Here is a 27,273-nt window from a genome sequence, read left to right on the forward strand (position 1 = left end):
TACCTACTTCAAAAAATATATAAGGAACTCACTAAAAATTAAAAAATAATCGTTGTAAAAACTAAATAAAAATAAACAAAAACCTTATTTAACCCATACATAAAAAAAACAATATATACATATATATATATATATATATATATATATATATATATATATATATATATATATATATATATATATATATATATTATGTATATACATATATATACATATATATATATATGTATATATCCTCCTCCTTTTTCGATAATAAGTTATGTCAGAACGAAAGCTAGGAAAAATACATGTTTTGTTTAATTAACACATATTTACCCATATTACAAAATACTATTGCATTTATTTTTAATACTAAATACAAAATAATTTTAAGCCGTGTATTTTAAATATAAAACACAAAGTCCAGTTCTAACTATTTTATTTTAAAATACAAAAGTTACGAAGCGCAGTCTGGTGTTAATTTATACAACTCCATCTAATTAGTAAAGAGTTTCCTTTCAAAAACACCAGATTTTTACCGCACGATGTACTATCAGACCAACGGTTCCTTTTGTGGAATGAATCAGACCTGCGAAAGGAAACAGTCTTCTTATATATTATCTTAGTATTTCTATATCTTAGTTCCGATGACCTGACACAACCACAGGTCCTGATGATGACACATCCACAGGTCCTGATGAGCACATCAGGTGTTATTTTGCATGAATATATTTTATATATTCGGATAGCGTTCAAAAATTGTACGATTTTTACTTTTATCGTTTAAGAAGATGTATGTCTGTGATTGATCAATGAAAATAAAATCATAATATTCCTTACTAAATCTGCATGTTCCCAGGCATATTTTTTGTAATTTGTCTTTAAAGCACGAATTACAAGATTCTAAATTCCTTGCCCATCCTTTGTGATTATTTCTAGAAAGGAACGTATTTGTAACTAGGTTGGAAGCATGACGCCAATCTGGCTCCATTCATTTCAGGTGACAGTGACAGATACTTAACAACTTCACGTGCAGTATAGGTGCAGTGTTGCCAACTTTGAATATTCACATATTAAAGTTCGCTGTTTTGCGTACGAAAGTTATCAGGCTTTATTTTCTACATAGCTCACCCATTCATAAGATAACTAAATGTATTTACTACATAGATACCGTTTTTAAGAAGTAACTGAAGTACAAATACCAAATATGTATGTTTATTTCAATTACCTATGTATATTGAATACAAGTAAATTAAATACTGGCCAACCTTGACTAGAGCTGTGGGAAAAAGTTGTAGAAAACAGTTGAAAATATATTTTTAACATATGACCAATGTCTATTGAGTAAAATACCATTTTAAAGTGAAAAAATCATCAGACCACATGGAAGCATATCATTATTAATATATATATATATATATATATATATATATATATATATATATATAAATATATATATATATATATATATGTATATATATATATATATATGTATATATATATATATATATATATATATATATATAAAATTAGTATTTATCGTCTTAATATTGTGTTAACCCACATAAATTGTAAAGATTTTGTCTGAAGGCTTAAAATTACCTCCGACTCTTTACATATTAATACTATAATTAATTATTATATTAAGAACTTTCCAATTAAAATACGTTCCATTTTCATTATTATATATTTAGAATTACTATGGTTATGGCCTTGGAATCCTATATATTTCCAGAAAAGAAGTATTTTTTATTCCAGTTAATGTACAATAATAATTGCACACCCACAGGTATATTTTCTTGAAATACGTATATATAAATAGCCGTAAAACGTAAATAGCCTGGTTCCTTTCATTTGATTATCTGTGATGGTACCTGAGTTTTGAAGTTTCTCCAAGAAAACATTCAATCCATTGTTTGACAAAAAGTAGCCAAAAATCCTAGGTACTTACACTGATAAGAAATGCACCTTAAGAATCGTTTTATTCCAGATGATGTACATATGATGTGACTAATTCTAGCATACCTAGAATTTTTGATAAAACGTGACAAAGGAACCCAATGTACTAAATTTACCATGGAGGAAATAATGTAAATGAATTATTTTATATTCCAGCTGTACAGCATACCAAGATATTTCTTAAGAAACGTGTATATTGAAATACCAATCAAATGATAGCTTTATATTTTTTGAGGCTATTATCTGTGGAAGTACCTGTGTATTATGTATTTTGCAATAAACAATTTAATGCCGATTCAATGAGAGAACAGGCCACAAATTTTTGCACCTCAGCTAGAATTTCTAGAGTCATATAACAGACGAGTTACCGTATTATTAAATAATTAGGTTTAATTTTGTAATAAAGTGTATTTAGCAGGTGAAGCATGGCAAGGGGTCCATTAATATGTGTATAATATTTTCAGAGTGACTATGCAAGAAACAAATGACCCTCCTAGATAAATACCTAATAGGTTTCAATGACTCTAGAAACAAATTGTAGATTATTAGGAACTACATAAGTTATATTATAATACTAAATTAAAAAATAGACATATTTCAGTCATATTCACCTCACTGCGTGTGACATCATCTCGCATAAGTCGTACGTTAACCCCAATAGTATAAAGTCCTACTGAATTTCAATTCAAGTGATATGTTGAAATTTTATTGATTTTATAAATAGAGACTATTTGTGGCATCACCACTCCGCACTGGTTTTTATTATCATCCGTAATAATAGATGAATTAGTAAATAAGACCATATTAACCAGGCGACACATTAATTAATGGCATTCGCGCGCAAATTAGGCGCCTCCTTTAGATAATAAAATAACAAGAATGATTTGCATAAAACGGAGAAAATCTCGAAGGAAAACGTACGCAGTTGGTACTGAGTTCAAATACACTTATCCATTGCGTATGTAATTAAAAGGGGACATTTTTCCGTATGCTTTTACTACAGAGTTTGTTTAATTTTATGATGGCGTGTGGTTATTTAACTTAATTAATGTGGTCAATATATTGGTAAAATATTAAAAATATTTGTAAATAATTCAAATTTCTTTTATTGTCTTAATTTTTTTGGATCGCCACTTTTTTTAAATTATATATTATAGCAATCTAGTAAACTAACACTAATAAGCTATTTTTTCCATCTTAAGTTACTATGACTTTAAAATTAGAAAGTACTTATTCTGTGTTAGACACTTGGACCTTAATATCGATGGCATTGTTTCTAACGTGGACTGAGTTTTACTTATAGAATTTTACATCACTGGACTAGATAAAATGTTTTTACTCTCTTCATGGTGATGTAGCCTCTGTTTATATTTTTGAGTATAGTACTTGATAACGTCATTTCATTTTTAGACAGTTTCTACCCTCGTATTCTTATACAGATTGTCGTTACAAATATACCATGGAGCATCAACAATGCCTCGCTGTACCTTCTTTTGAAATCTTTGTATGGTAATTCTATTACTTTTTCTGGTATAACCCAGAGAGTTGAACACCATAAGTCCACACTGGTTTCAGGATTTATTAGTAAGGCAAAAGCTCATTATATCTCTATCAACAAGGCTAAATATATATCTAATAACCTGTACATTTCTTGTAATTCAGCTTGAGTTTAACTTCTAACTGAGTTTAACTGAAGGATAATGCCAAGATGTTTGGCTACATTTTCACACTGGCTACTTGCTGCTCTATATATAGGCTGGTAATTGGCTCTTTTGTCGGTGAAATTAATATGCACTGATTTATTTTGATTAATTCTGATGCGAAATTTTTCTATCCAACGTTATATTTCGACAATAGCTCGGTTGATTTTTCAGTTAATTCAGTGTTGTTATATCCAGTGGCTATGATTGCAATGTCGTCTGAAAATGTAGCAACAACATTATTCTTGAATGTAGGCAAGTTCTGAGTGTACAGCAGATAAAGGACTGGTCTCAATACGCTTCCCTGTAGCACACCCGCTTGTACTTTTCTCAAGTTAGAATAGGAATTTTCTTGTTAGACTATGAACTATAGTTCTTTAAAATCTACAGTAATTTTATTATGACATTGGTGATTTTGTAACCTGGTCCATCATTGAATATTGTGTCCCGAATCCCAATTGTTGATCCAGAATAAAATAATTTCCGTCAATGGTTAACTTTACCCTTTTCAATAAATTTTTTTCAAATATTTTTTTTTATATATTTTAAAGTCTCCTTTTACCAACTATGGGTTTATCTGGACTGGGCCTAAAATTTAACGTGGGCCCTAAATAACCCTGGTCCTCAGTATTAAGCCTACTGACTGGCGAGTGACCTACTTTAGAAATCATCCCAGAAGACATCCGGTCTTACCCAGCCTGGTTACTGGCGTGACTGGGATCATTTTCCTTGTCGGATTTTACACTCCTGCCGAACATTCACAAATTTTAAACAATCACAAACATAAATTTACGACCATGCCCCGGCAGGATTCGAACCCGAGGCTATCGCAACAGTAGGAGGACCGTCCCATCGCCTTTAACACTGCGCCACCAAGCCAGCTCCAAATAATTTGATGTGCAATTGAAAGAAACGATTGAAAAAGATGATACTAATAAAAAAGAACGAAAAAAATATCAAAGGAATATAACCATGATTGTATGTTATTTTATTTTTACACATGACTTATGTATATGAATGTGTCTAAAACATTATGGATGATGCGAAAGAGTTCAACATATATACTTAAATACATATTTGTATAATCAAAGAATATTTTAATTTGAATTTAAACATACATTTTAAGTCAGTTTATAAATCCAATAAAATTATTGTAGTATATTTTTAGTACGTTTGAAATATACATAATTGTTTTAAGAATTAACAACGTGCAAAATAAAATTTTAGTTTGCATAACATGCATCACTATTAATAAACTAGTATCAATGTGGCCTAAACTTGGTACCATTTATAGATATATGGGAGATTCCCTTTAAGTTCATCTTGCGTAATTGTATCGGCATAGCTGGCGTCACCTCTTTTTTCTTCTATTCTCATAGACAATAAAAATGTCTTCGGATCGATTAAAATAATGAATAACTAAAATGAAAAAAAAACTGATAATTCCGGTCCGGTCGATCGTACATCAAAAGTTTCCCAGCTACACGTCTAAATAATTGTCGGATTTGACGCATATGTTGGCTTTAATGTGTTATTTTTAGGTTTTTGTATTATGCCAGAGATGACACTGAATGGTAATGGCAGTATTGGGGGACGAGATCAAAAGATACGTTTGTCCATGGACTGTTTATCGTTTTGTGAATGTTTAAATAATATGTTGTAGTGTATTGAACATGAATTTTCCCAACAATTGCCGATGATTCTGCACGTATGTCGTTTAAAATAATATATTATATCAAAGGAAAACCAGACAAATATGAAAATAGCATTAATATTATTATTAATAATAAATAATCGAAAAATTTTTAACATAGAAGGCTACATAGAGTGATCCTAATTGTACACCTTATTAAGGATTGTGTTAAAATATAATTTATAAAATAATAGTTTATTAAAAAGTCGAGGGAATAGATAATTAGGGAAGAAGGAAATTTGAACCGCTAAATTGACGTCAATTTTACAATTAATACCTCTAACTTTAAAGTTAATTTAAGTGTATTGAGTGGTTCTTGAGAGGAAAATCTAAAACAAAAGATTTGTTGAGCCCATTAAGGTGGTGTAACTCCTCAAATACAACAAAAGAATGGCCGTTAAATCTCATTGTGGTAAATAGCTTTTTCCTTGGGCTATTTCCATAAACTTATGTTAAGAATTGTTTTATTCTAACGAAAATAAACGGTGACTTGTAATGACTCTAAGTACAATACAATTAATTCAATGTAATTTTAATATGAATCCTTAATTCTAATCACCTTTCACATCATATCATACTGTTTTAGATATTTATAGTAATATTGCCTCGTCATATCATAATTGTCGATTTTGATTCCAGTGATATAAAAATGGTGATTTCTGATGTTTATAAGAAGGAGTCGCTTGAAAGACCAAAATAAATCGAAGAGAAGATATTGCAGAATGTATAGAACGAGAATCCAGCTCAAACTTTTCAACAAAAAGAACCAAAGAGCTTTCAAAGAGTATAGCAGTTAATGCCAAAAATTTCCATATGCTTGTCGTGCGATGCTCTGATAGAAACCATAAAATCATAAGTTCATCTCGTCTAAGTCTTGCTGTGTATATAGTGGAATCACTAAGGTGTAGAGTATTACTGGCTAATACTTATTAGTTAAACGGATTTTAATTAATTTAAATCATACCAATTTGCTCCATTAATGCACTATTAAGATAAAAAAATTAACTGAATGCCACATATGCAAGCATCAAATAGTAGGTAAGTAAAATAAAATTGTTTGTTTTAATTCCTACACATTTAGTTATTTATATACATTGTTTGAAACTAACAGAAACAAAATAGAAAATAAAATCTAGCTGTATAAGCCGCGCACTACGATAGTGTCAATCAATCATATAAATGGATATTTTAAGTACAATCGCTTCTTCGTATTCATGTTTTTTGTCATCCATGTTATGAGACTCTGTCGCTCAACCGCTTGTTATTTTATTTAATTGAAAAGCTTTAAACGATATCTGGTGTTTATAGAAGTAATCTGATCGTAAATAGTTGTAGAGAATGTTGTTCAACATTCTGGCGCCAAAGTGTTTTTTGTTAAACGGCGAAAGGGAATCGACATCGAACCAAACCATCCAGTACTTTACAATGGTTTTTTTATTATTTTTTTTTATAAATCGGCAACGGCTCTCAATCAAATTAAATCGCTAATATAGGCGATTCGAACTTCCAATTTGATTATTCGTTAATTTTATTTTGCAGCGAATGCAGCCGGTTTTTATTCCGTGCATTGATTATTTGCAGTTTATTGTTATGTTAACTGCAGTAAAAAAAATAAAGCCAGAACCAATAGGCTAGTTAGTAAAAAAGAATCAGATTAAATGTACAAAAAGCGATTATTTTTTTGATTAGCTACGCTTTTTATTAATAGTATCATGAGTATATTAGGAAAAATGAAGGTATTTAATAATTCCTACATTTTATATTCAATCCTACATTTCAAGAATATAGTTGTGATTATTATGACACACCGATATAAATTATTAGAGATAATCTACTACAAGATATAGCACCAGTGGAATTTGATATATTAAAGCAAAATATTTCTTCACATTTCCTTATCATTAGAACTAAGAACATGACTATTTATTACCCCAGCAAGCGTCATAAAAGAAGTGTTGCCTTTAGCTTTTAAATGAAAAAAAACTGCAGCTGAAGCGCATAGAATAATAAAAGTGTTGCCAAGCTTAGAAAGAACCTGTCCACTTACTAGAGGTGACTCAATTAGGCATTACCCACCATTTAGATGAACTGAGAATGGTAAAGTGAATGAATTAAAGTTTTGAGATACTTAAAAGCGTTTTTCACATGTCAGCAATTTTTCGAACAACAGATAATAAAAGGTATTTTATATCCCATAGTTACTGGAGACTAAAAACAGACTTCCCATAGAAACTGCAAGTGGTAAAATCATGTGATACGCACGTTTCGTCTAGGAAACTTGTATGCAGGAACTTATAAGAAGATATTTAAGAATATAGAAGTATATGGTGGGGCTAACTCGATCTGGTGTACTACCAGTTACTAAAACCAGACGAAAGTACCACAGGGATACGCTATAGAACTCAACTTATGCGTTTGAGCCGGACAAACAGCCCTTATATCGAAATAAGATCCGGAGTTAAGTGGTTAAGTCTAATTTTGAAATGCCAAAATTGGAAGTCATACACCATATTTTCCAGATATTATTTCTTCAAAATAGGCCTCAATTTCAGCGATAACCTATTCATTCGACGAAAATTTCTTCACAACGGGCATTCTTTTAAGGTCTGAGAACAGGAAATAACAGTGGTGGCCAGATTAGGAGAATACAGTGGAAGAGGAAGCAATTCGAAGCCCAGTTGGTGACGCAGCACTTTCTTTTTCTTCAAATGACGCCGTTTTTCGGCGATTTCGTCCTTCAAGCGGTCCAAGAACGCTATATAATAATCACTGTTGATGATCCTTCCTTTTTCAGGGTAATCAACAAAAGTTATTCCATGCGCATCCCAAAATACGGACGCCATAACCTTGCAGCCGACTGTTTCCTTTTCCAAGCTTTGGAGCGGATTCATCGAATGGAGTCCACTCGGATGACTGTCGATTGGACTCCGGAGTGAAATGAAGAAGCCATGTTTCATCCACTGTCACATATTGATGCAAAAACTCGGATTTATTACGCCCAATCATCTTCCAAACACTGCTCCGAATCATCAAATCATCGATGGTTTTGATCAAAAGTGAGCTCGCGCAGCACCCACTTTGCACAGAGCTTTCTCATACCCAAATATTCGTGAGTAATATGATGTACACGTTCAGAGTGTCCGCTATTCCATTCAATGGTAATTCAAAATCGTTTTGTGAATTTTTCAAATGTTTTCGTCGGTAACAACCTCTTTTGGGCCTCCACTGCGTTCACCGTCTTCGATCCTCATTTCACCACGTCTAAACTTCCAGCATACCAATCCTTGATGGTTGATTTTCCTGTAGCCGAAAACTCGGCATGAAGCCAAGTTTAACTAAACTAGTAACTAAAAAAACATATGGATTTGATTCTAGTAGCGCCATCTATGTGTCATGCCGGCGACTTTTCAATTGACCTGTAAATGATGTCAAAAAGTTTTTGTTTGCATGTTACAAAAAGAATTAACGAACAAAGTTCAGCGTAAATAATTAATAAATATTTGTTAAAAATATTCTAGATACCAAAAGAGTTTCTAAGTTTAAATTCCATGTAACTATGACAATATATCAAATATTATATAAATATTATACAGGAAAAGATCGTCCATTAAATTTAAAGAGCAAAACTTGATTTAAACCCAGCAAACACAACAAAAAAATATTTCTAAATATTTCAACAAAGAGAAAGCGATTGCAAAACAGGAATGCATTCGGGTTGCAGAGGCAATCGGAGCCGTCGGGGTAAAACTGGGACGCGAACGGAAAAAGAGACGGAAACGAGCTAGAAATTACGTTTTATCGGCTTCTTGGGCTCGCCCTTCCAGTCAACGGGCTTTCGACCGATGCAAAAGCTTAATTGTGCTCGAAAAGAACCAGAGGATACGGCGAACGTTGTTTAAAATCCGACTGATTAAATAAAGTAGTCGTTAGGGGTTGTTTTGCCGGCTCCGGGCTACGGAAACGATTATTGCTTCTTCATTTTCGTTGCATATTATTCGTCGTTTATTCATTTCTGTCCTCCGCCTTTCCATGCCATTTTTGATAATCCTACCTTGTACGGTACTTTAAATTTCATTTTAAAAATGTAAAATTAAACTTTTCGTTTTCTTCCTTTAATTTAAAACCGAGAAACAGATGGTTGAGTGACTGTGGTAGTCACGGGTTCGAATCTATATTACGAGTATTTGCAATTTGTTGTCATTAGTAAGCAAAGCAAGTGCGTGAAATCTGATGAGAGAAAACTGACGATCAAAGTCATATCAAATATATGCCGTGCTTTTTTGATTTTTTGTTCCTTCCAGAAATGCCTCAAGAACGCTATCATTTGTAGTACCTTTTTGTGGTGCAACATTCTAGGTCTTCCTTTCCACATATATGATAAATAACACAGAAAAATTAAGTGCCTTTTTCATTCAGCATTTCGCTCATTTCTCTGACTGATTCAGCTTTTGGTGAAAAGTTTACCATGTCCGACCAGAGTGAGCCAAATCTTCCACCCCATGTCACCCTCTGTTATTTTACTGTATCGCTAATTTACGTATGTTTTAAGTGTTTTACTGTTTAAAATATGCCTTAAAGTTAATTCACCATAAGGATTTTGTACTAAGACTAAGACTTTAAACGATAATTATTTAAGCGATGTTAGATATCACTATTTCAGTGCTTAAGATATATTTTAAAAGTTTAAAAGTCATCTTAAGAGATTTGTAACTAAGAGCCTAACAATAATTATTCAAAGGATGTTAACTTAAGATTAAATATTTAATGACCTGCTAGAGTGTTTCTAAATCTCATGTTTCAGTGCTTAAGGTATGTTTTACCTTAAGAAATAAGAACTAGGAAACTAAAACCATAATAATTATTATTTATTCACTGTTGTGTATTTATGTATGTTGCAAAAAACGGCTGGAACGAACTAAAAAAATAGAGCATTTTAAACGAACTAAATGACAGATGAAGGTCAATTAATGGAATGCGTCATTAAATGGAACAGTTATGTAAACTATCAACAAGTGATACTTTCTGGCTACTTTTTAAAATAATGTATCTATATAAAATATCCACGGAAACATATATAGTTATGAATTAACGAAATGTTAATTCTCCACAGAAGGCACCACAATATTCAGCACTGAATGAGTGAAGAATGAGTCCTACCTAAATACGAGAAACACCACCATTATAGGTGAAAGATACTTAATAATAATATGTTTATATTTTAAATATATCTTTGTAAATACTTTGCATATAAACGTCTAAAAACAACTAACACATAAAGTTTCAAAATAATTAGTTGCTGTTAATGTTAATGTTAGTTTCATACACATTCTAATAAAAAATACTTTTCTGGGAACAATATAATTGCACTTCTGTAAAACTTCAAAATTGTTTTGGAAGATACTGTTCAAATAGTAGTCAAACAGGGGAAGTTATGGACAATATGGAAACTTATTATGGTGGAATAAGGACATAACATTATGGTGATGTAAAAAATGTGGTATAATTTAAAACGATTAGGTTTAAACGATTAGATTTTTATAGATTTAAATAGATCGCGTCTTATATAAGGACGCTAACCAGATATATATAGATTTGATGTAAATAAGTTAACGAGATAAGATTTTTTTTCCAGCTTTCCAGCGCGTACATAATTGATGATATTGAGTTTTTGTTTTAGCTATATTCTCTTTTTAGTTGTAGTTAACTAATTGGATGTTGGGATAAAAATAAACGTCAACTATTTCTGACATCCTGAAAGTGGGTTGGGGGACCGGACGATTTGAGCCTATTGCCTACACAGTTTGGAGCAGAAAAAATAATAATAGTGAGGCCTCGGAATATTTCTCGGGAATTTTCCGAACATTTTTCTCTAGTGACATTATTTCGATTATTATTTTCATGATTTTTTTTTACATTTGTTCAAGGTAAAAATATATTAATAATAGAAGTCATTTTAAAACAACAGTGAATAGTCAGCAATGGATTTAAATTAGTTTCATCAGATGCTTGCAGGTATCTCCATAAGAATCTAGGTAAATAACTGTTTAATAACCTCACCTAACCATTAAGTTCGATGACTTTGATATATTTTTACTTAACAGTTTTTCATTTAGTGTTATTGAATTAATCAGGCAATTTTAGAACAGTATGGTGATGCTTCTCCATCACATCATAAATGACAGCTCTGAATTCAACGATCTAGAAATGTTAATCTAAATGTAAATAACAAATAGCGTCCTGTAGTACCAAAAAAGGTCGAAGACAATGAATTGCAAGACTTATTGTATGAGAACTCAACTCAAACCCTCAAAGAATTTTTAGACCGCTTAATAGTTGATGAATCAACTATATTCAGATGTTTGTAGTCAAAGTATAAGAAAAGACATTTCAAACAATATTAATATCACAGTTTCGTTGCTTGTCAATCAAAATAAATAGTTTCCTGTGTTTTATTGTAATAGAGCCATTCAATCTTGAGGTGAATATAGTGTAATCAGCAAAACGTACGATATTAAGCATTCATTCTAACATTCTAAATGAAAGTTTCAGGAAGTTCTAAATAAAACACTCCTAGTCATATGACAGCAGTTACACAGAAGAATCTTCTTTATGGAGACGTCTTGTTTTAAGGTCGACATATACAGTTTCTCCAGGTTTCAGTTAATGAGTAGTAATAATATATCAATAATAAAAATAATTATAGCGTCGATTTACCATTAATTTGACTAAAATTTTCCCATTCATCATCACTGACATTTTTGCAAATAGATCGAGATTGTACCTTATATCTAGATATTTAAATATCTTACCGACTTTCTGTACCTCTATTTTTCTGGTAATATTAAACCATGCACCTTTATTAGGAAGCTTTCTTTAAACAAAATTTTCATATCACTCATTTGTACTGATACAGAGAAAAACCTTCTTTAAACAGATTCGTTGTTTTAAGGCCGATACATAGAATTTCTCGAGGCATATCCACTCGTTTTTATCTTTGGGAAACCACTAGTAACAATATATTAATAATAAAAAAGATTCTCCCCTAAATTCGCCATAATTTCGAACAAATTGAGATATCCGTTAACGATGATATTTTCGGAAATAGGTCTGGATTTTTAAATATATGTCAGAGTTTCTCAACGTCTATTTCTCTTCTAATATTAAACCTTCGTTATTATTAGGTAGAATTATTACTAGACTTTATTATGTAGACTTATATAAATATATAATAATATAAATGTAGATTATTTAATCTTTTTATGTTAATTATATAAAATAATAAACAGTAAGTCTTGATATGTAAAAAAATACTTATTATATGGCATAGTCAGTATTCCTTATTTGATTGCTTTTTTATCACTGTTGCTATTGCTCTACTTGAATGATGTTGAAAACAAAAAAATCTCTGGTATGTAACTGTAGGGAATAACTTTTTAGCCTTGTATGATGTATGTATGATATGATGGATGTATGATATTTTGAGTTAAATAACACTGTCTTCATATTATATGTTGTTATAACAGATTGCTAGAATATTTGGAAAGGCTTCGAAAAAAATTATATTTTATAATCCTAAACGTAATGAGATTCAATGAGAATCAATATTTTATAGACAACTGTTGTTTGTGATGGACGGTGGTTTCGTTTATTATGTCAATTAATACAATATGTTTTAAAAATAGTAATTTTTTTATCCCTTTTCGTAACGAAATGAGTTTTATCGACATAAAAATATTCTAACAGAAATTAGAATTTACCGTTAGTATTATTTGTCCAAATAGCAGATAAGAATGAATCTTTTACTAAATATCTTCTGACTACTTTATCAATGGAAGGTATTGTTTATGTATATTATTTTGATTATTATTTTGATGATCCTATTTTATTTGCCAAAGATAAAAACATTTTGACAATAGTAAACTTCTCAGAGCTACATTGGAGTGTCGGAAATAAAAGTAAACCTCTTGATTTTAAAAAAATGGAAACGTAGTTATAATCAGGTTACTGGTAATAATGTTATTTGCTAATTAATTTTTCCATAACTTCTAGCATATTTATTTGATATAAGAGTTATAGAAGAAAAATTTTAATAGAATACATTAGAAATAACAACAAAATAATTATCTAGCTGGTAATTATTGCCACATTCTTCTTAATTTCTAACCTGGTAGAAAATTTCAATGGGGTCAACACTTTTATAATAAAATTATATTTTATGAAAACTACTGCTTATGATCATGAATGATAAGCTTTTTTATGTGATTTATTCAACTATTAAATGACTTTTCCATATAATTTAGTTTTCTTCCATTTCATCGGATATAATTTAAATTCACATATGTTAGTTTGTCGCAAGCAGTAAGTAACATTTTCTGTATTAAACGATTTTCAATCACATTATCTTTGTCGAATTGATTTAACAGAAATTTAATTAATAATAACGTTAATCAATCAATCTATCTCAATGCAAATCTTGTTAGGTTTGTAAAAAATAACAAACATATTGCCTTAAGAGTTTTTCTTGGTATCTTGATATGTTAAGTTTATATACAAAAGGCAAATATAAAAGCAAACATATTTGAAGAAAAACATTGTACAGTTGTTTGAATATTCAGGCGTTCGGTTTGGTGCAAATAAAAGCAGATTTAAGTATAGTGCAAGATATCTATTTTACACATATTACGAGACTTACGACTTTTTTGGAATTCCTTGGAATCCAATGAATCCATACCAGCCAGTTCCATCAATAACAGTACTAAACCGAGATAAAAGCCTCCGGAGGCCATGGTTCACATTACAAGGCACTGGACACAGTTTCGAACGCACGTCTCGTAAAGGGGAAAACTTAACCCATGTCCGAAAACGCCGGGTAAAATGCGCGCGAACACACGTAAATACCGCCAATAACAGCGGGCCGCATACTTTTCGCTTTTGTTGTGGCGCTTAGACGGTCGCGCACTCGCTACTGAGCCAGACCACGCGCCTTGACGCGATTTCCCTCGCTTTCTTGCTACCCGTATGGTATTTTTGGAGGTTCTCGGGCTGCGGATAAGACGTCCCTTTTTTCTTCGTTGTCGTTGTCTTTTGATGGTACGCGCGCATTTCTGGAATTTGTTATTAGCATCTGTAAAGAAGGTACTGCATTATAATTTCTGTACGGCAAAAAATGTATCTTTAACAAACTTCGAAAAAGGAAGAGGTTCTATGGTCGACTGTATATATTTTTTTAATGTATGTTCGCAGATTTTTTTTGTGGGCCGATTTTCCAAATTGGAAATTCAATTTATTCGAAAGAGTGTACTTCCGAGGTGGAGATGCTCAAATTCCAAAGGCACGTATAAAGTTTTCACATTTTTTTATGTAAAGTAATCAGCTATTTGTGTATAATGAAATGAAAAATCGACAGTCGTTCAGTTCAAAAGCCATTCAATCTGCTTATTAAACACTAACTATAGCAAATAAGACCTCGTAAAAATAATACAAACAATACAAATAATAATATATAAATAATAATATATAAAATAATAATATTTATTATAATTAGCATTTGCAAAGAAGGTACTACATGATAATTTTTGTACGACGACATTACTTCTTACAATACCCATGACAAAAAATGTATTTTTAACCGACTTCGAAAAAGGAGGAGGTTCTATGTTCGGCTGTATATACTGTATATACTACTAATTTTATTTTCTTCATCTTCATATAGCTCATACTTAATATATTTTTTAAGTTATTTGAAAAAAATGTCAGGCTTCTCTTTATTGCTTCTAGTCCGATATAATTTTTTTAATAGGTGGGTTATGCTTCTGGGGACTTTTGAGCTTTCGCATTATTTTCCATAACAAATAGTAATCCCAGTAGGCGTTAGATTTTTCAAGAGTTATTAAATTTCTTGGTTTTATTATGCACTATTAAATTTTCTGCTATTTCTTGCAATTCGTACTTCTATATGTATCTCTGCTATATTTTCTTGAACTGCATGATTTATATATGTTTTTTTCTTGTAATATAACTATTCATAACAGCTTAAGGCCAATAGTTATGTTGTTGTAATGTTGTACCCGGAAATGTGCCTTTATGCGCTATGTAAGCTAATAAAAAGGAAAATACCCATAATGTTATAGCTTCTTAATTTGCTATATTTTCTTGAATTGCATGATTTATATATGTTTTTTTTCTTGTAATATAACTATTCATAATAGCTTAAGGCCAATAGTTATGTTGTTGTAATGTTGTACCCGGAAATGTGCCTTTATGCGCTATGTAAGCTAATAAAAAGGAAAATATCCATAATGTTATAGCTTCTTAATTTGCTATATTTTCTTGAATTGCATGATTTGTATATGTTTTTTCTTGTAATATAACTATTCATAACAGGTTAAGGCCAATAGTTATGTTGTTGTAATGTTGTACCCGGAAATGTGCCTTTATGCGCTATGTAAGCTAATAAAAAGGAAAATATCCATAATGTTATAGCTTCTTAATTTGCTATATTTTCTTGAATTGCATGATTTATATAGGTTTTTTTTTCTTGTAATATAACTATTCATAATAGCTTAAGGCCAATAGTTATGTTGTTGTAATGTTGTACCCGGAAATGTGCCTTTATGCGCTATGTAAGCTAATAAAAAGGAAAATATCCATAATGTTATAGCTTCTTAATTTGCTATATTTTCTTGAATTGCATGATTTGTATATGTTTTTTCTTGTAATATAACTCTTCATAACAGGCTAAGGCCAATAGTTATGTTATTGTAATATTGTACCCGGAAATGTGCCTTTATGCGCTATGTAAGCTAATAAAAGGAAAATATCCATAATGTTATAGCTTCTTAATTTGCTATATTTTCTTGAATTGCATGATTTGTATATGTTTTTTCTTGTAATATAACTCTTCATAACAGGCTAAGGCCAATAGTTATGTTATTGTAATATTGTACCCGGAAATGTGCCTTTATGCGCTATGTAAGCTAATAAAAGGAAAATATCCATAATGTTATAGCTTCTTAATTTGCTATATTTTCTTGAATTGCATGATTTATATAGGTTTTTTTTTCTTGTAATATAACTATTCATAATAGCTTAAGGCCAATAGTTATGTTGTTGTAATGTTGTACCCGGAAATGTGCCTTTATGCGCTATGTAAGCTAATAAAAAGGAAAATATCCATAATGTTATAGCTTCTTAATTTGCTATGTTTTCTTGAATTGCATGATTTGTATATGTTTTTTCTTGTAATATAACTATTCATAACAGGTTAAGGCCAATAGTTATGTTGTTGTAATGTTGTACCCGGAAATGTGCCTTTATGCGCTATGTAAGCTAATAAAAAGGAAAATATCCATAATGTTATAGCTTCTTAATTTGCTATGTTTTCTTGAATTGCATGATTTGTATATGTTTTTTCTTGTAATATAACTACTCATAATAGGTTAAGGCCAATAGTTATGTTGTTGTAATGTTGTACCCGGAAATGTGCCTTTATGCGCTATGTAAGCTAACAAAAAGGAAAATATCCATAATGTTATAGCTTCTTAATTTGCTATGTTTTCTTGAATTGCATGATTTGTATATGTTTTTTCTTGTAATATAACTACTCATAATAGGTTAAGGCCAATAGTTATGTTGTTGTAATGTTGTACCCGGAAATGTGCCTTTATGCGCTATGTAAGCTAATAAAAAGGAAAATATCCATAATGTTATAGCTTCTTAATTTGCTATGTTTTCTTGAATTGCATGATTTGTATATGTTTTTTCTTGTAATATAACTATTCATAACAGGTTAAGGCCAATAGTTATGTTGTTGTAATGTTGTACCCGGAAATGTGCCTTTATGCGCTATGTAAGCTAATAAAAAGGAAAATATCCATAATGTTATAGCTTCTTAATTTGCTATGTTTTCTTGAATTGCATGATTTGTATATGTTTTTTCTTGTAATATAACTATTCATAACAGGTTAAGGCCAATAGTTATGTTGTTGTAATGTTGTACCCGGAAATGTGCCTTTATGCGCTATGTAAGCTAACAAAAAGGAAAATATCCATAATGTTATAGCTTCTTAATTTGCTATATTTTCTTGAATTGCATGATTTGTATATGTTTTTTCTTGTAATATAACTCTTCATAACAGGCTAAGGCCAATAGTTATGTTATTGTAATATTGTACCCGGAAATGTGCCTTTATGCGCTATGTAAGCTAATAAAAGGAAAATATCCATAATGTTATAGCTTCTTAATTTGCTATATTTTCTTGAATTGCATGATTTATATAGGTTTTTTTTTCTTGTAATATAACTATTCATAATAGCTTAAGGCCAATAGTTATGTTGTTGTAATGTTGTACCCGGAAATGTGCCTTTATGCGCTATGTAAGCTAATAAAAAGGAAAATATCCATAATGTTATAGCTTCTTAATTTGCTATGTTTTCTTGAATTGCATGATTTGTATATGTTTTTTCTTGTAATATAACTACTCATAATAGGTTAAGGCCAATAGTTATGTTGTTGTAATGTTGTACCCGGAAATGTGCCTTTATGCGCTATGTAAGCTAATAAAAAGGAAAATATCCATAATGTTATAGCTTCTTAATTTGCTATGTTTTCTTGAATTGCATGATTTGTATATGTTTTTTCTTGTAATATAACTATTCATAACAGGTTAAGGCCAATAGTTATGTTGTTGTAATGTTGTACCCGGAAATGTGCCTTTATGCGCTATGTAAGCTAATAAAAAGGAAAATATCCATAATGTTATAGCTTCTTAATTTGCTATGTTTTCTTGAATTGCATGATTTGTATATGTTTTTTCTTGTAATATAACTACTCATAATAGGTTAAGGCCAATAGTTATGTTGTTGTAATGTTGTACCCGGAAATGTGCCTTTATGCGCTATGTAAGCTAACAAAAAGGAAAATATCCATAATGTTATAGCTTCTTAATTTGCTATGTTTTCTTGAATTGCATGATTTGTATATGTTTTTTCTTGTAATATAACTACTCATAATAGGTTAAGGCCAATAGTTATGTTGTTGTAATGTTGTACCCGGAAATGTGCCTTTATGCGCTATGTAAGCTAATAAAAAGGAAAATATCCATAATGTTATAGCTTCTTAATTTGCTATGTTTTCTTGAATTGCATGATTTGTATATGTTTTTTCTTGTAATATAACTATTCATAACAGGTTAAGGCCAATAGTTATGTTGTTGTAATGTTGTACCCGGAAATGTGCCTTTATGCGCTATGTAAGCTAATAAAAAGGAAAATATCCATAATGTTATAGCTTCTTAATTTGCTATGTTTTCTTGAATTGCATGATTTGTATATGTTTTTTCTTGTAATATAACTATTCATAATAGGTTAAGGCCAATAGTTATGTTGTTGTAATGTTGTACCCGGAAATGTGCCTTTATGCGCTATGTAAGCTAATAAAAAGGAAAATATCCATAATGTTATAGCTTCTTAATTTGCTATATTTTCTTGAATTGCATGATTTGTATATGTTTTTTCTTGTAATATAACTATTCATAACAGGTTAAGGCCAATAGTTATGTTGTTGTAATGTTGTACCCGGAAATGTGCCTTTATGCGCTATGTAAGCTAATAAAAAGGAAAATATCCATAATGTCATAGCTTCTTAATTTGCTATATTTTCTTGAAATGCATGATTTGTATATGTTTTTTCTTGTAATATAACTATTCATAACAGGTTAAAGCCAATAGTTATGTTGTTGTAATGTTGTACTCGGAAATGTGCCTTTATGCGCTATGTAAGCTAATAAAAAGGAAAATATCCATAATGTTATAGCTTCTTAATTTGCTATATTTTCTTGAATTGCATGATTTGTATATGTTTTTTCTTGTAATATAACTATTCATAACAGGTTAAGGCCAATAGTTATGTTGTTGTAATGTTGTACCCGGAAATGTGCCTTTATGCGCTATGTAAGCTAATAAAAAGGAAAATATCCATAATGTTATAGCTTCTTAATTTGCTATATTTTCTTGAATTGCATGATTTGTATAGGTTTTTTCTTGTAATATAACTATTCATAACAGGTTAAGGCCAATAGTTATGTTGTTGTAATGTTGTACCCGGAAATGTGCCTTTATGCGCTATGTAAGCTAATAAAAAGGAAAATATCCATAATGTTATAGCTTCTTAATTTGCTATGTTTTCTTGAATTGCATGATTTGTATATGTTTTTTCTTGTAATATAACTATTCATAACAGGTTAAGGCCAATAGTTATGTTGTTGTAATGTTGTACCCGGAAATGTGCCTTTATGCGCTATGTAAGCTAATAAAAAGGAAAATATCCATAATGTTATAGCTTCTTAATTTGCTATGTTTTCTTGAATTGCATGATTTGTATATGTTTTTTCTTGTAATATAACTATTCATAATAGGTTAAGGCCAATAGTTATGTTGTTGTAATGTTGTACCCGGAAATGTGCCTTTATGCGCTATGTAAGCTAATAAAAAGGAAAATATCCATAATGTTATAGCTTCTTAATTTGCTATGTTTTCTTGAATTGCATGATTTGTATATGTTTTTTCTTGTAATATAACTATTCATAACAGGTTAAGGCCAATAGTTATGTTGTTGTAATGTTGTACCCGGAAATGTGCCTTTATGCGCTATGTAAGCTAATAAAAAGGAAAATATCCATAATGTTATAGCTTCTTAATTTGCTATGTTTTCTTGAATTGCATGATTTGTATATGTTTTTTCTTGTAATATAACTATTCATAACAGGTTAAGGCCAATAGTTATGTTGTTGTAATGTTGTACCCGGAAATGTGCCTTTATGCGCTATGTAAGCTAATAAAAAGGAAAATATCCATAATGTTATAGCTTCTTAATTTGCTATGTTTTCTTGAATTGCATGATTTGTATATGTTTTTTCTTGTAATATAACTATTCATAACAGGTTAAGGCCAATAGTTATGTTGTTGTAATGTTGTACCCGGAAATGTGCCTTTATGCGCTATGTAAGCTAATAAAAAGGAAAATATCCATAATGTTATAGCTTCTTAATTTGCTATATTTTCTTGAATTGCATGATTTGTATATGTTTTTTCTTGTAATATAACTATTCATAACAGGTTAAGGCCAATAGTTATGTTGTTGTAATGTTGTACCCGGAAATGTGCCTTTATGCGCTATGTAAGCTAATAAAAAGGAAAATATCCATAATGTTATAGCTTCTTAATTTGCTATGTTTTCTTGAATTGCATGATTTGTATATGTTTTTTCTTGTAATATAACTATTCATAATAGGTTAAGGCCAATAGTTATGTTGTTGTAATGTTGTACCCGGAAATGTGCCTTTATGCGCTATGTAAGCTAATAAAAAGGAAAATATCCATAATGTTATAGCTTCTTAATTTGCTATGTTTTCTTGAATTGCATGATTTGTATATGTTTTTTCTTGTAATATAACTATTCATAACAGGTTAAGGCCAATAGTTATGTTGTTGTAATGTTGTACCCGGAAATGTGCCTTTATGCGCTATGTAAGCTAATAAAAAGGAAAATATCCATAATGTTATAGCTTCTTAATTTGCTATGTTTTCTTGAATTGCATGATTTGTATATGTTTTTTCTTGTAATATAACTATTCATAACAGGTTAAGGCCAATAGTTATGTTGTTGTAATGTTGTACCCGGAAATGTGCCTTTATGCGCTATGTAAGCTAATAAAAAGGAAAATATCCATAATGTTATAGCTTCTTAATTTGCTATGTTTTCTTGAATTGCATGATTTGTATATGTTTTTTCTTGTAATATAACTATTCATAACAGGTTAAGGCCAATAGTTATGTTGTTGTAATGTTGTACCCGGAAATGTGCCTTTATGCGCTATGTAAGCTAATAAAAAGGAAAATATCCATAATGTTATAGCTTCTTAATTTGCTATATTTTCTTGAATTGCATGATTTGTATATGTTTTTTCTTGTAATATAACTATTCATAACAGGTTAAGGCCAATAGTTATGTTGTTGTAATGTTGTACCCGGAAATGTGCCTTTATGCGCTATGTAAGCTAATAAAAAGGAAAATATCCATAATGTTATAGCTTCTTAATTTGCTATGTTTTCTTGAATTGCATGATTTGTATATGTTTTTTCTTGTAATATAACTATTCATAATAGGTTAAGGCCAATAGTTATGTTGTTGTAATGTTGTACCCGGAAATGTGCCTTTATGCGCTATGTAAGCTAATAAAAAGGAAAATATCCATAATGTTATAGCTTCTTAATTTGCTATGTTTTCTTGAATTGCATGATTTGTATATGTTTTTTCTTGTAATATAACTATTCATAACAGGTTAAGGCCAATAGTTATGTTGTTGTAATGTTGTACCCGGAAATGTGCCTTTATGCGCTATGTAAGCTAATAAAAAGGAAAATATCCATAATGTTATAGCTTCTTAATTTGCTATATTTTCTTGAATTGCATGATTTGTATATGTTTTTTCTTGTAATATAACTATTCATAACAGGTTAAGGCCAATAGTTATGTTGTTGTAATGTTGTACCCGGAAATGTGCCTTTATGCGCTATGTAAGCTAATAAAAAGGAAAATATCCATAATGTTATAGCTTCTTAATTTGCTATGTTTTCTTGAATTGCATGATTTGTATATGTTTTTTCTTGTAATATAACTATTCATAATAGGTTAAGGCCAATAGTTATGTTGTTGTAATGTTGTACCCGGAAATGTGCCTTTATGCGCTATGTAAGCTAATAAAAAGGAAAATATCCATAATGTTATAGCTTCTTAATTTGCTATATTTTCTTGAATTGCATGATTTGTATATGTTTTTTCTTGTAATATAACTATTCATAACAGGTTAAGGCCAATAGTTATGTTGTTGTAATGTTGTACCCGGAAATGTGCCTTTATGCGCTATGTAAGCTAATAAAAAGGAAAATATCCATAATGTCATAGCTTCTTAATTTGCTATATTTTCTTGAAATGCATGATTTGTATATGTTTTTTCTTGTAATATAACTATTCATAACAGGTTAAAGCCAATAGTTATGTTGTTGTAATGTTGTACTCGGAAATGTGCCTTTATGCGCTATGTAAGCTAATAAAAAGGAAAATATCCATAATGTTATAGCTTCTTAATTTGCTATATTTTCTTGAATTGCATGATTTGTATATGTTTTTTCTTGTAATATAACTATTCATAACAGGTTAAGGCCAATAGTTATGTTGTTGTAATGTTGTACCCGGAAATGTGCCTTTATGCGCTATGGAAGCTAATAAAAAGGAAAATATCCATAATGTTACAGCTTCTTAATTTGCTATATTTTCTTGAATTGCATGATTTGTATATGTTTTTTCTTGTAATATAACTATTCATAACAGGTTAAGGCCAATAGTTATGTTGTTGTAATGTTGTACCCGGAAATGTGCCTTTATGCGCTATGTAAGCTAATAAAAAGGAAAATATCCATAATGTTATAGCTTCTTAATTTGCTATATTTTCTTGAATTGCATGATTTGTATATGTTTTTTCTTGTAATATAACTATTCATAACAGGTTAAGGCCAATAGTTATGTTGTTGTAATGTTGTACCCGGAAATGTGCCTTTATGCGCTATGTAAGCTAATAAAAAGGAAAATATCCATAATGTTATAGCTTCTTAATTTGCTATATTTTCTTGAATTGCATGATTTGTATATGTTTTTTCTTGTAATATAACTATTCATAACAGGTTAAGGCCAATAGTTATGTTGTTGTAATGTTGTACCCGGAAATGTGCCTTTATGCGCTATGTAAGCTAATAAAAAGGAAAATATCCATAATGTTATAGCTTCTTAATTTGCTATGTTTTCTTGAATTGCATGATTTGTATATGTTTTTTCTTGTAATATAACTATTCATAATAGGTTAAGGCCAATAGTTATGTTGTTGTAATGTTGTACCCGGAAATGTGCCTTTATGCGCTATGTAAGCTAATAAAAAGGAAAATATCCATAATGTTATAGCTTCTTAATTTGCTATATTTTCTTGAATTGCATGATTTGTATATGTTTTTTCTTGTAATATAACTATTCATAACAGGTTAAGGCCAATAGTTATGTTGTTGTAATGTTGTACCCGGAAATGTGCCTTAATGCGCTATGTAAGCTAATAAAAAGGAAAATATCCATAATGTTATAGCTTCTTAATTTGCTATATTTTCTTGAATTGCATGATTTGTATATGTTTTTTCTTGTAATATAACTATTCATAACAGGTTAAGGCCAATAGTTATGTTGTTGTAATGTTGTACCCGGAAATGTGCCTTTATGCGCTATGTAAGCTAATAAAAAGGAAAATATCCATAATGTTATAGCTTCTTAATTTGCTATATTTTCTTGAATTGCATGATTTGTATATGTTTTTTCTTGTAATATAACTATTCATAACAGGTTAAGGCCAATAGTTATGTTGTTGTAATGTTGTACCCGGAAATGTGCCTTAATGCGCTATGTAAGCTAATAAAAAGGAAAATATCCATAATGTTATAGCTTCTTAATTTGCTATATTTTCTTGAATTGCATGATTTGTATATGTTTTTTCTTGTAATATAACTATTCATAACAGGTTAAGGCCAATAGTTATGTTGTTGTAATGTTGTACCCGGAAATGTGCCTTTATGCGCTATGTAAGCTAATAAAAAGGAAAATATCCATAATGTTATAGCTTCTTAATTTGCTATATTTTCTTGAATTGCATGATTTGTATATGTTTTTTCTTGTAATATAACTATTCATAACAGGTTAAGGCCAATAGTTATGTTGTTGTAATGTTGTACCCGGAAATGTGCCTTTATGCGCTATGTAAGCTAATAAAAAGGAAAATATCCATAATGTTATAGCTTCTTAATTTGCTATATTTTCTTGAATTGCATGATTTGTATATGTTTTTTCTTGTAATATAACTATTCATAACAGGTTAAGGCCAATAGTTATGTTGTTGTAATGTTGTACCCGGAAATGTGCCTTTATGCGCTATGTAAGCTAATAAAAAGGAAAATATCCATAATGTTATAGCTTCTTAATTTGCTATGTTTTCTTGAATTGCATGATTTGTATATGTTTTTTCTTGTAATATAACTATTCATAATAGGTTAAGGCCAATAGTTATGTTGTTGTAATGTTGTACCCGGAAATGTGCCTTTATGCGCTATGTAAGCTAATAAAAAGGAAAATATCCATAATGTTATAGCTTCTTAATTTGCTATATTTTCTTGAATTGCATGATTTGTATATGTTTTTTCTTGTAATATAACTATTCATAACAGGTTAAGGCCAATAGTTATGTTGTTGTAATGTTGTACCCGGAAATGTGCCTTTATGCGCTATGTAAGCTAATAAAAAGGAAAATATCCATAATGTCATAGCTTCTTAATTTGCTATATTTTCTTGAAATGCATGATTTGTATATGTTTTTTCTTGTAATATAACTATTCATAACAGGTTAAAGCCAATAGTTATGTTGTTGTAATGTTGTACTCGGAAATGTGCCTTTATGCGCTATGTAAGCTAATAAAAAGGAAAATATCCATAATGTTATAGCTTCTTAATTTGCTATATTTTCTTGAATTGCATGATTTGTATATGTTTTTTCTTGTAATATAACTATTCATAACAGGTTAAGGCCAATAGTTATGTTGTTGTAATGTTGTACCCGGAAATGTGCCTTTATGCGCTATGGAAGCTAATAAAAAGGAAAATATCCATAATGTTACAGCTTCTTAATTTGCTATATTTTCTTGAATTGCATGATTTGTATATGTTTTTTCTTGTAATATAACTATTCATAACAGGTTAAGGCCAATAGTTATGTTGTTGTAATGTTGTACCCGGAAATGTGCCTTTATGCGCTATGTAAGCTAATAAAAAGGAAAATATCCATAATGTTATAGCTTCTTAATTTGCTATATTTTCTTGAATTGCATGATTTGTATATGTTTTTTCTTGTAATATAACTATTCATAACAGGTTAAGGCCAATAGTTATGTTGTTGTAATGTTGTACCCGGAAATGTGCCTTTATGCGCTATGTAAGCTAATAAAAAGGAAAATATCCATAATGTTATAGCTTCTTAATTTGCTATATTTTCTTGAATTGCATGATTTGTATATGTTTTTTCTTGTAATATAACTATTCATAACAGGTTAAGGCCAATAGTTATGTTGTTGTAATGTTGTACCCGGAAATGTGCCTTTATGCGCTATGTAAGCTAATAAAAAGGAAAATATCCATAATGTTATAGCTTCTTAATTTGCTATGTTTTCTTGAATTGCATGATTTGTATATGTTTTTTCTTGTAATATAACTATTCATAATAGGTTAAGGCCAATAGTTATGTTGTTGTAATGTTGTACCCGGAAATGTGCCTTTATGCGCTATGTAAGCTAATAAAAAGGAAAATATCCATAATGTTATAGCTTCTTAATTTGCTATATTTTCTTGAATTGCATGATTTGTATATGTTTTTTCTTGTAATATAACTATTCATAACAGGTTAAGGCCAATAGTTATGTTGTTGTAATGTTGTACCCGGAAATGTGCCTTTATGCGCTATGTAAGCTAATAAAAAGGAAAATATCCATAATGTTATAGCTTCTTAATTTGCTATATTTTCTTGAATTGCATGATTTGTATATGTTTTTTCTTGTAATATAACTATTCATAACAGGTTAAGGCCAATAGTTATGTTGTTGTAATGTTGTACCCGGAAATGTGCCTTTATGCGCTATGTAAGCTAATAAAAAGGAAAATATCCATAATGTTATAGCTTCTTAATTTGCTATGTTTTCTTGAATTGCATGATTTGTATATGTTTTTTCTTGTAATATAACTATTCATAACAGGTTAAGGCCAATAGTTATGTTGTTGTAATGTTGTACCCGGAAATGTGCCTTTATGCGCTATGTAAGCTAATAAAAAGGAAAATATCCATAATGTTATAGCTTCTTAATTTGCTATGTTTTCTTGAATTGCATGATTTGTATATGTTTTTTCTTGTAATATAACTATTCATAATAGGTTAAGGCCAATAGTTATGTTGTTGTAATGTTGTACCCGGAAATGTGCCTTTATGCGCTATGTAAGCTAATAAAAAGGAAAATATCCATAATGTTATAGCTTCTTAATTTGCTATATTTTCTTGAATTGCATGATTTGTATATGTTTTTTCTTGTAATATAACTATTCATAACAGGTTAAGGCCAATAGTTATGTTGTTGTAATGTTGTACCCGGAAATGTGCCTTAATGCGCTATGTAAGCTAATAAAAAGGAAAATATCCATAATGTTATAGCTTCTTAATTTGCTATATTTTCTTGAATTGCATGATTTGTATATGTTTTTTCTTGTAATATAACTATTCATAACAGGTTAAAGCCAATAGTTATGTTGTTGTAATGTTGTACTCGGAAATGTGCCTTTATGCGCTATGTAAGCTAATAAAAAGGAAAATATCCATAATGTTATAGCTTCTTAATTTGCTATGTTTTCTTGAATTGCATGATTTGTATATGTTTTTTCTTGTAATATAACTATTCATAACAGGTTAAGGCCAATAGTTATGTTGTTGTAATGTTGTACCCGGAAATGTGCCTTTATGCGCTATGTAAGCTAATAAAAAGGAAAATATCCATAATGTTATAGCTTCTTAATTTGCTATGTTTTCTTGAATTGCATGATTTGTATATGTTTTTTCTTGTAATATAACTATTCATAACAGGTTAAGGCCAATAGTTATGTTGTTGTAATGTTGTACCCGGAAATGTGCCTTAATGCGCTATGTAAGCTAATAAAAAGGAAAATATCCATAATGTTATAGCTTCTTAATTTGCTATATTTTCTTGAATTGCATGATTTGTATATGTTTTTTCTTGTAATATAACTATTCATAACAGGTT

General features: G+C 30.0%; 1 protein-coding gene across 1 annotated transcript in view; it reads right to left on the reverse strand.

The window, feature by feature from the left end:
* The window catches only part of side (motor axon guidance molcule sidestep), a 278,234-nt gene extending 263,950 nt beyond the window's left edge, over positions 1 to 14,284 (reverse strand). The window contains exon 1 of the mRNA XM_076404051.1: positions 14,024 to 14,284. Within this exon, the coding sequence (XP_076260166.1) occupies positions 14,024 to 14,117 (94 nt within the window). The 5' untranslated portion in view covers positions 14,118 to 14,284. The remainder of the gene's footprint in view (positions 1 to 14,023) is intronic.
* Positions 14,285 to 27,273: the final 12,989 nt, after the last annotated feature.

This window comes from Rhynchophorus ferrugineus, unplaced genomic scaffold (genome assembly GCF_030347505.1).
Source record: "Rhynchophorus ferrugineus isolate W39M unplaced genomic scaffold, kcgeb_rfMv2 rfM4, whole genome shotgun sequence".
In the NCBI taxonomy this organism is placed as follows: Eukaryota; Metazoa; Arthropoda; class Insecta; order Coleoptera; family Curculionidae; genus Rhynchophorus; species Rhynchophorus ferrugineus.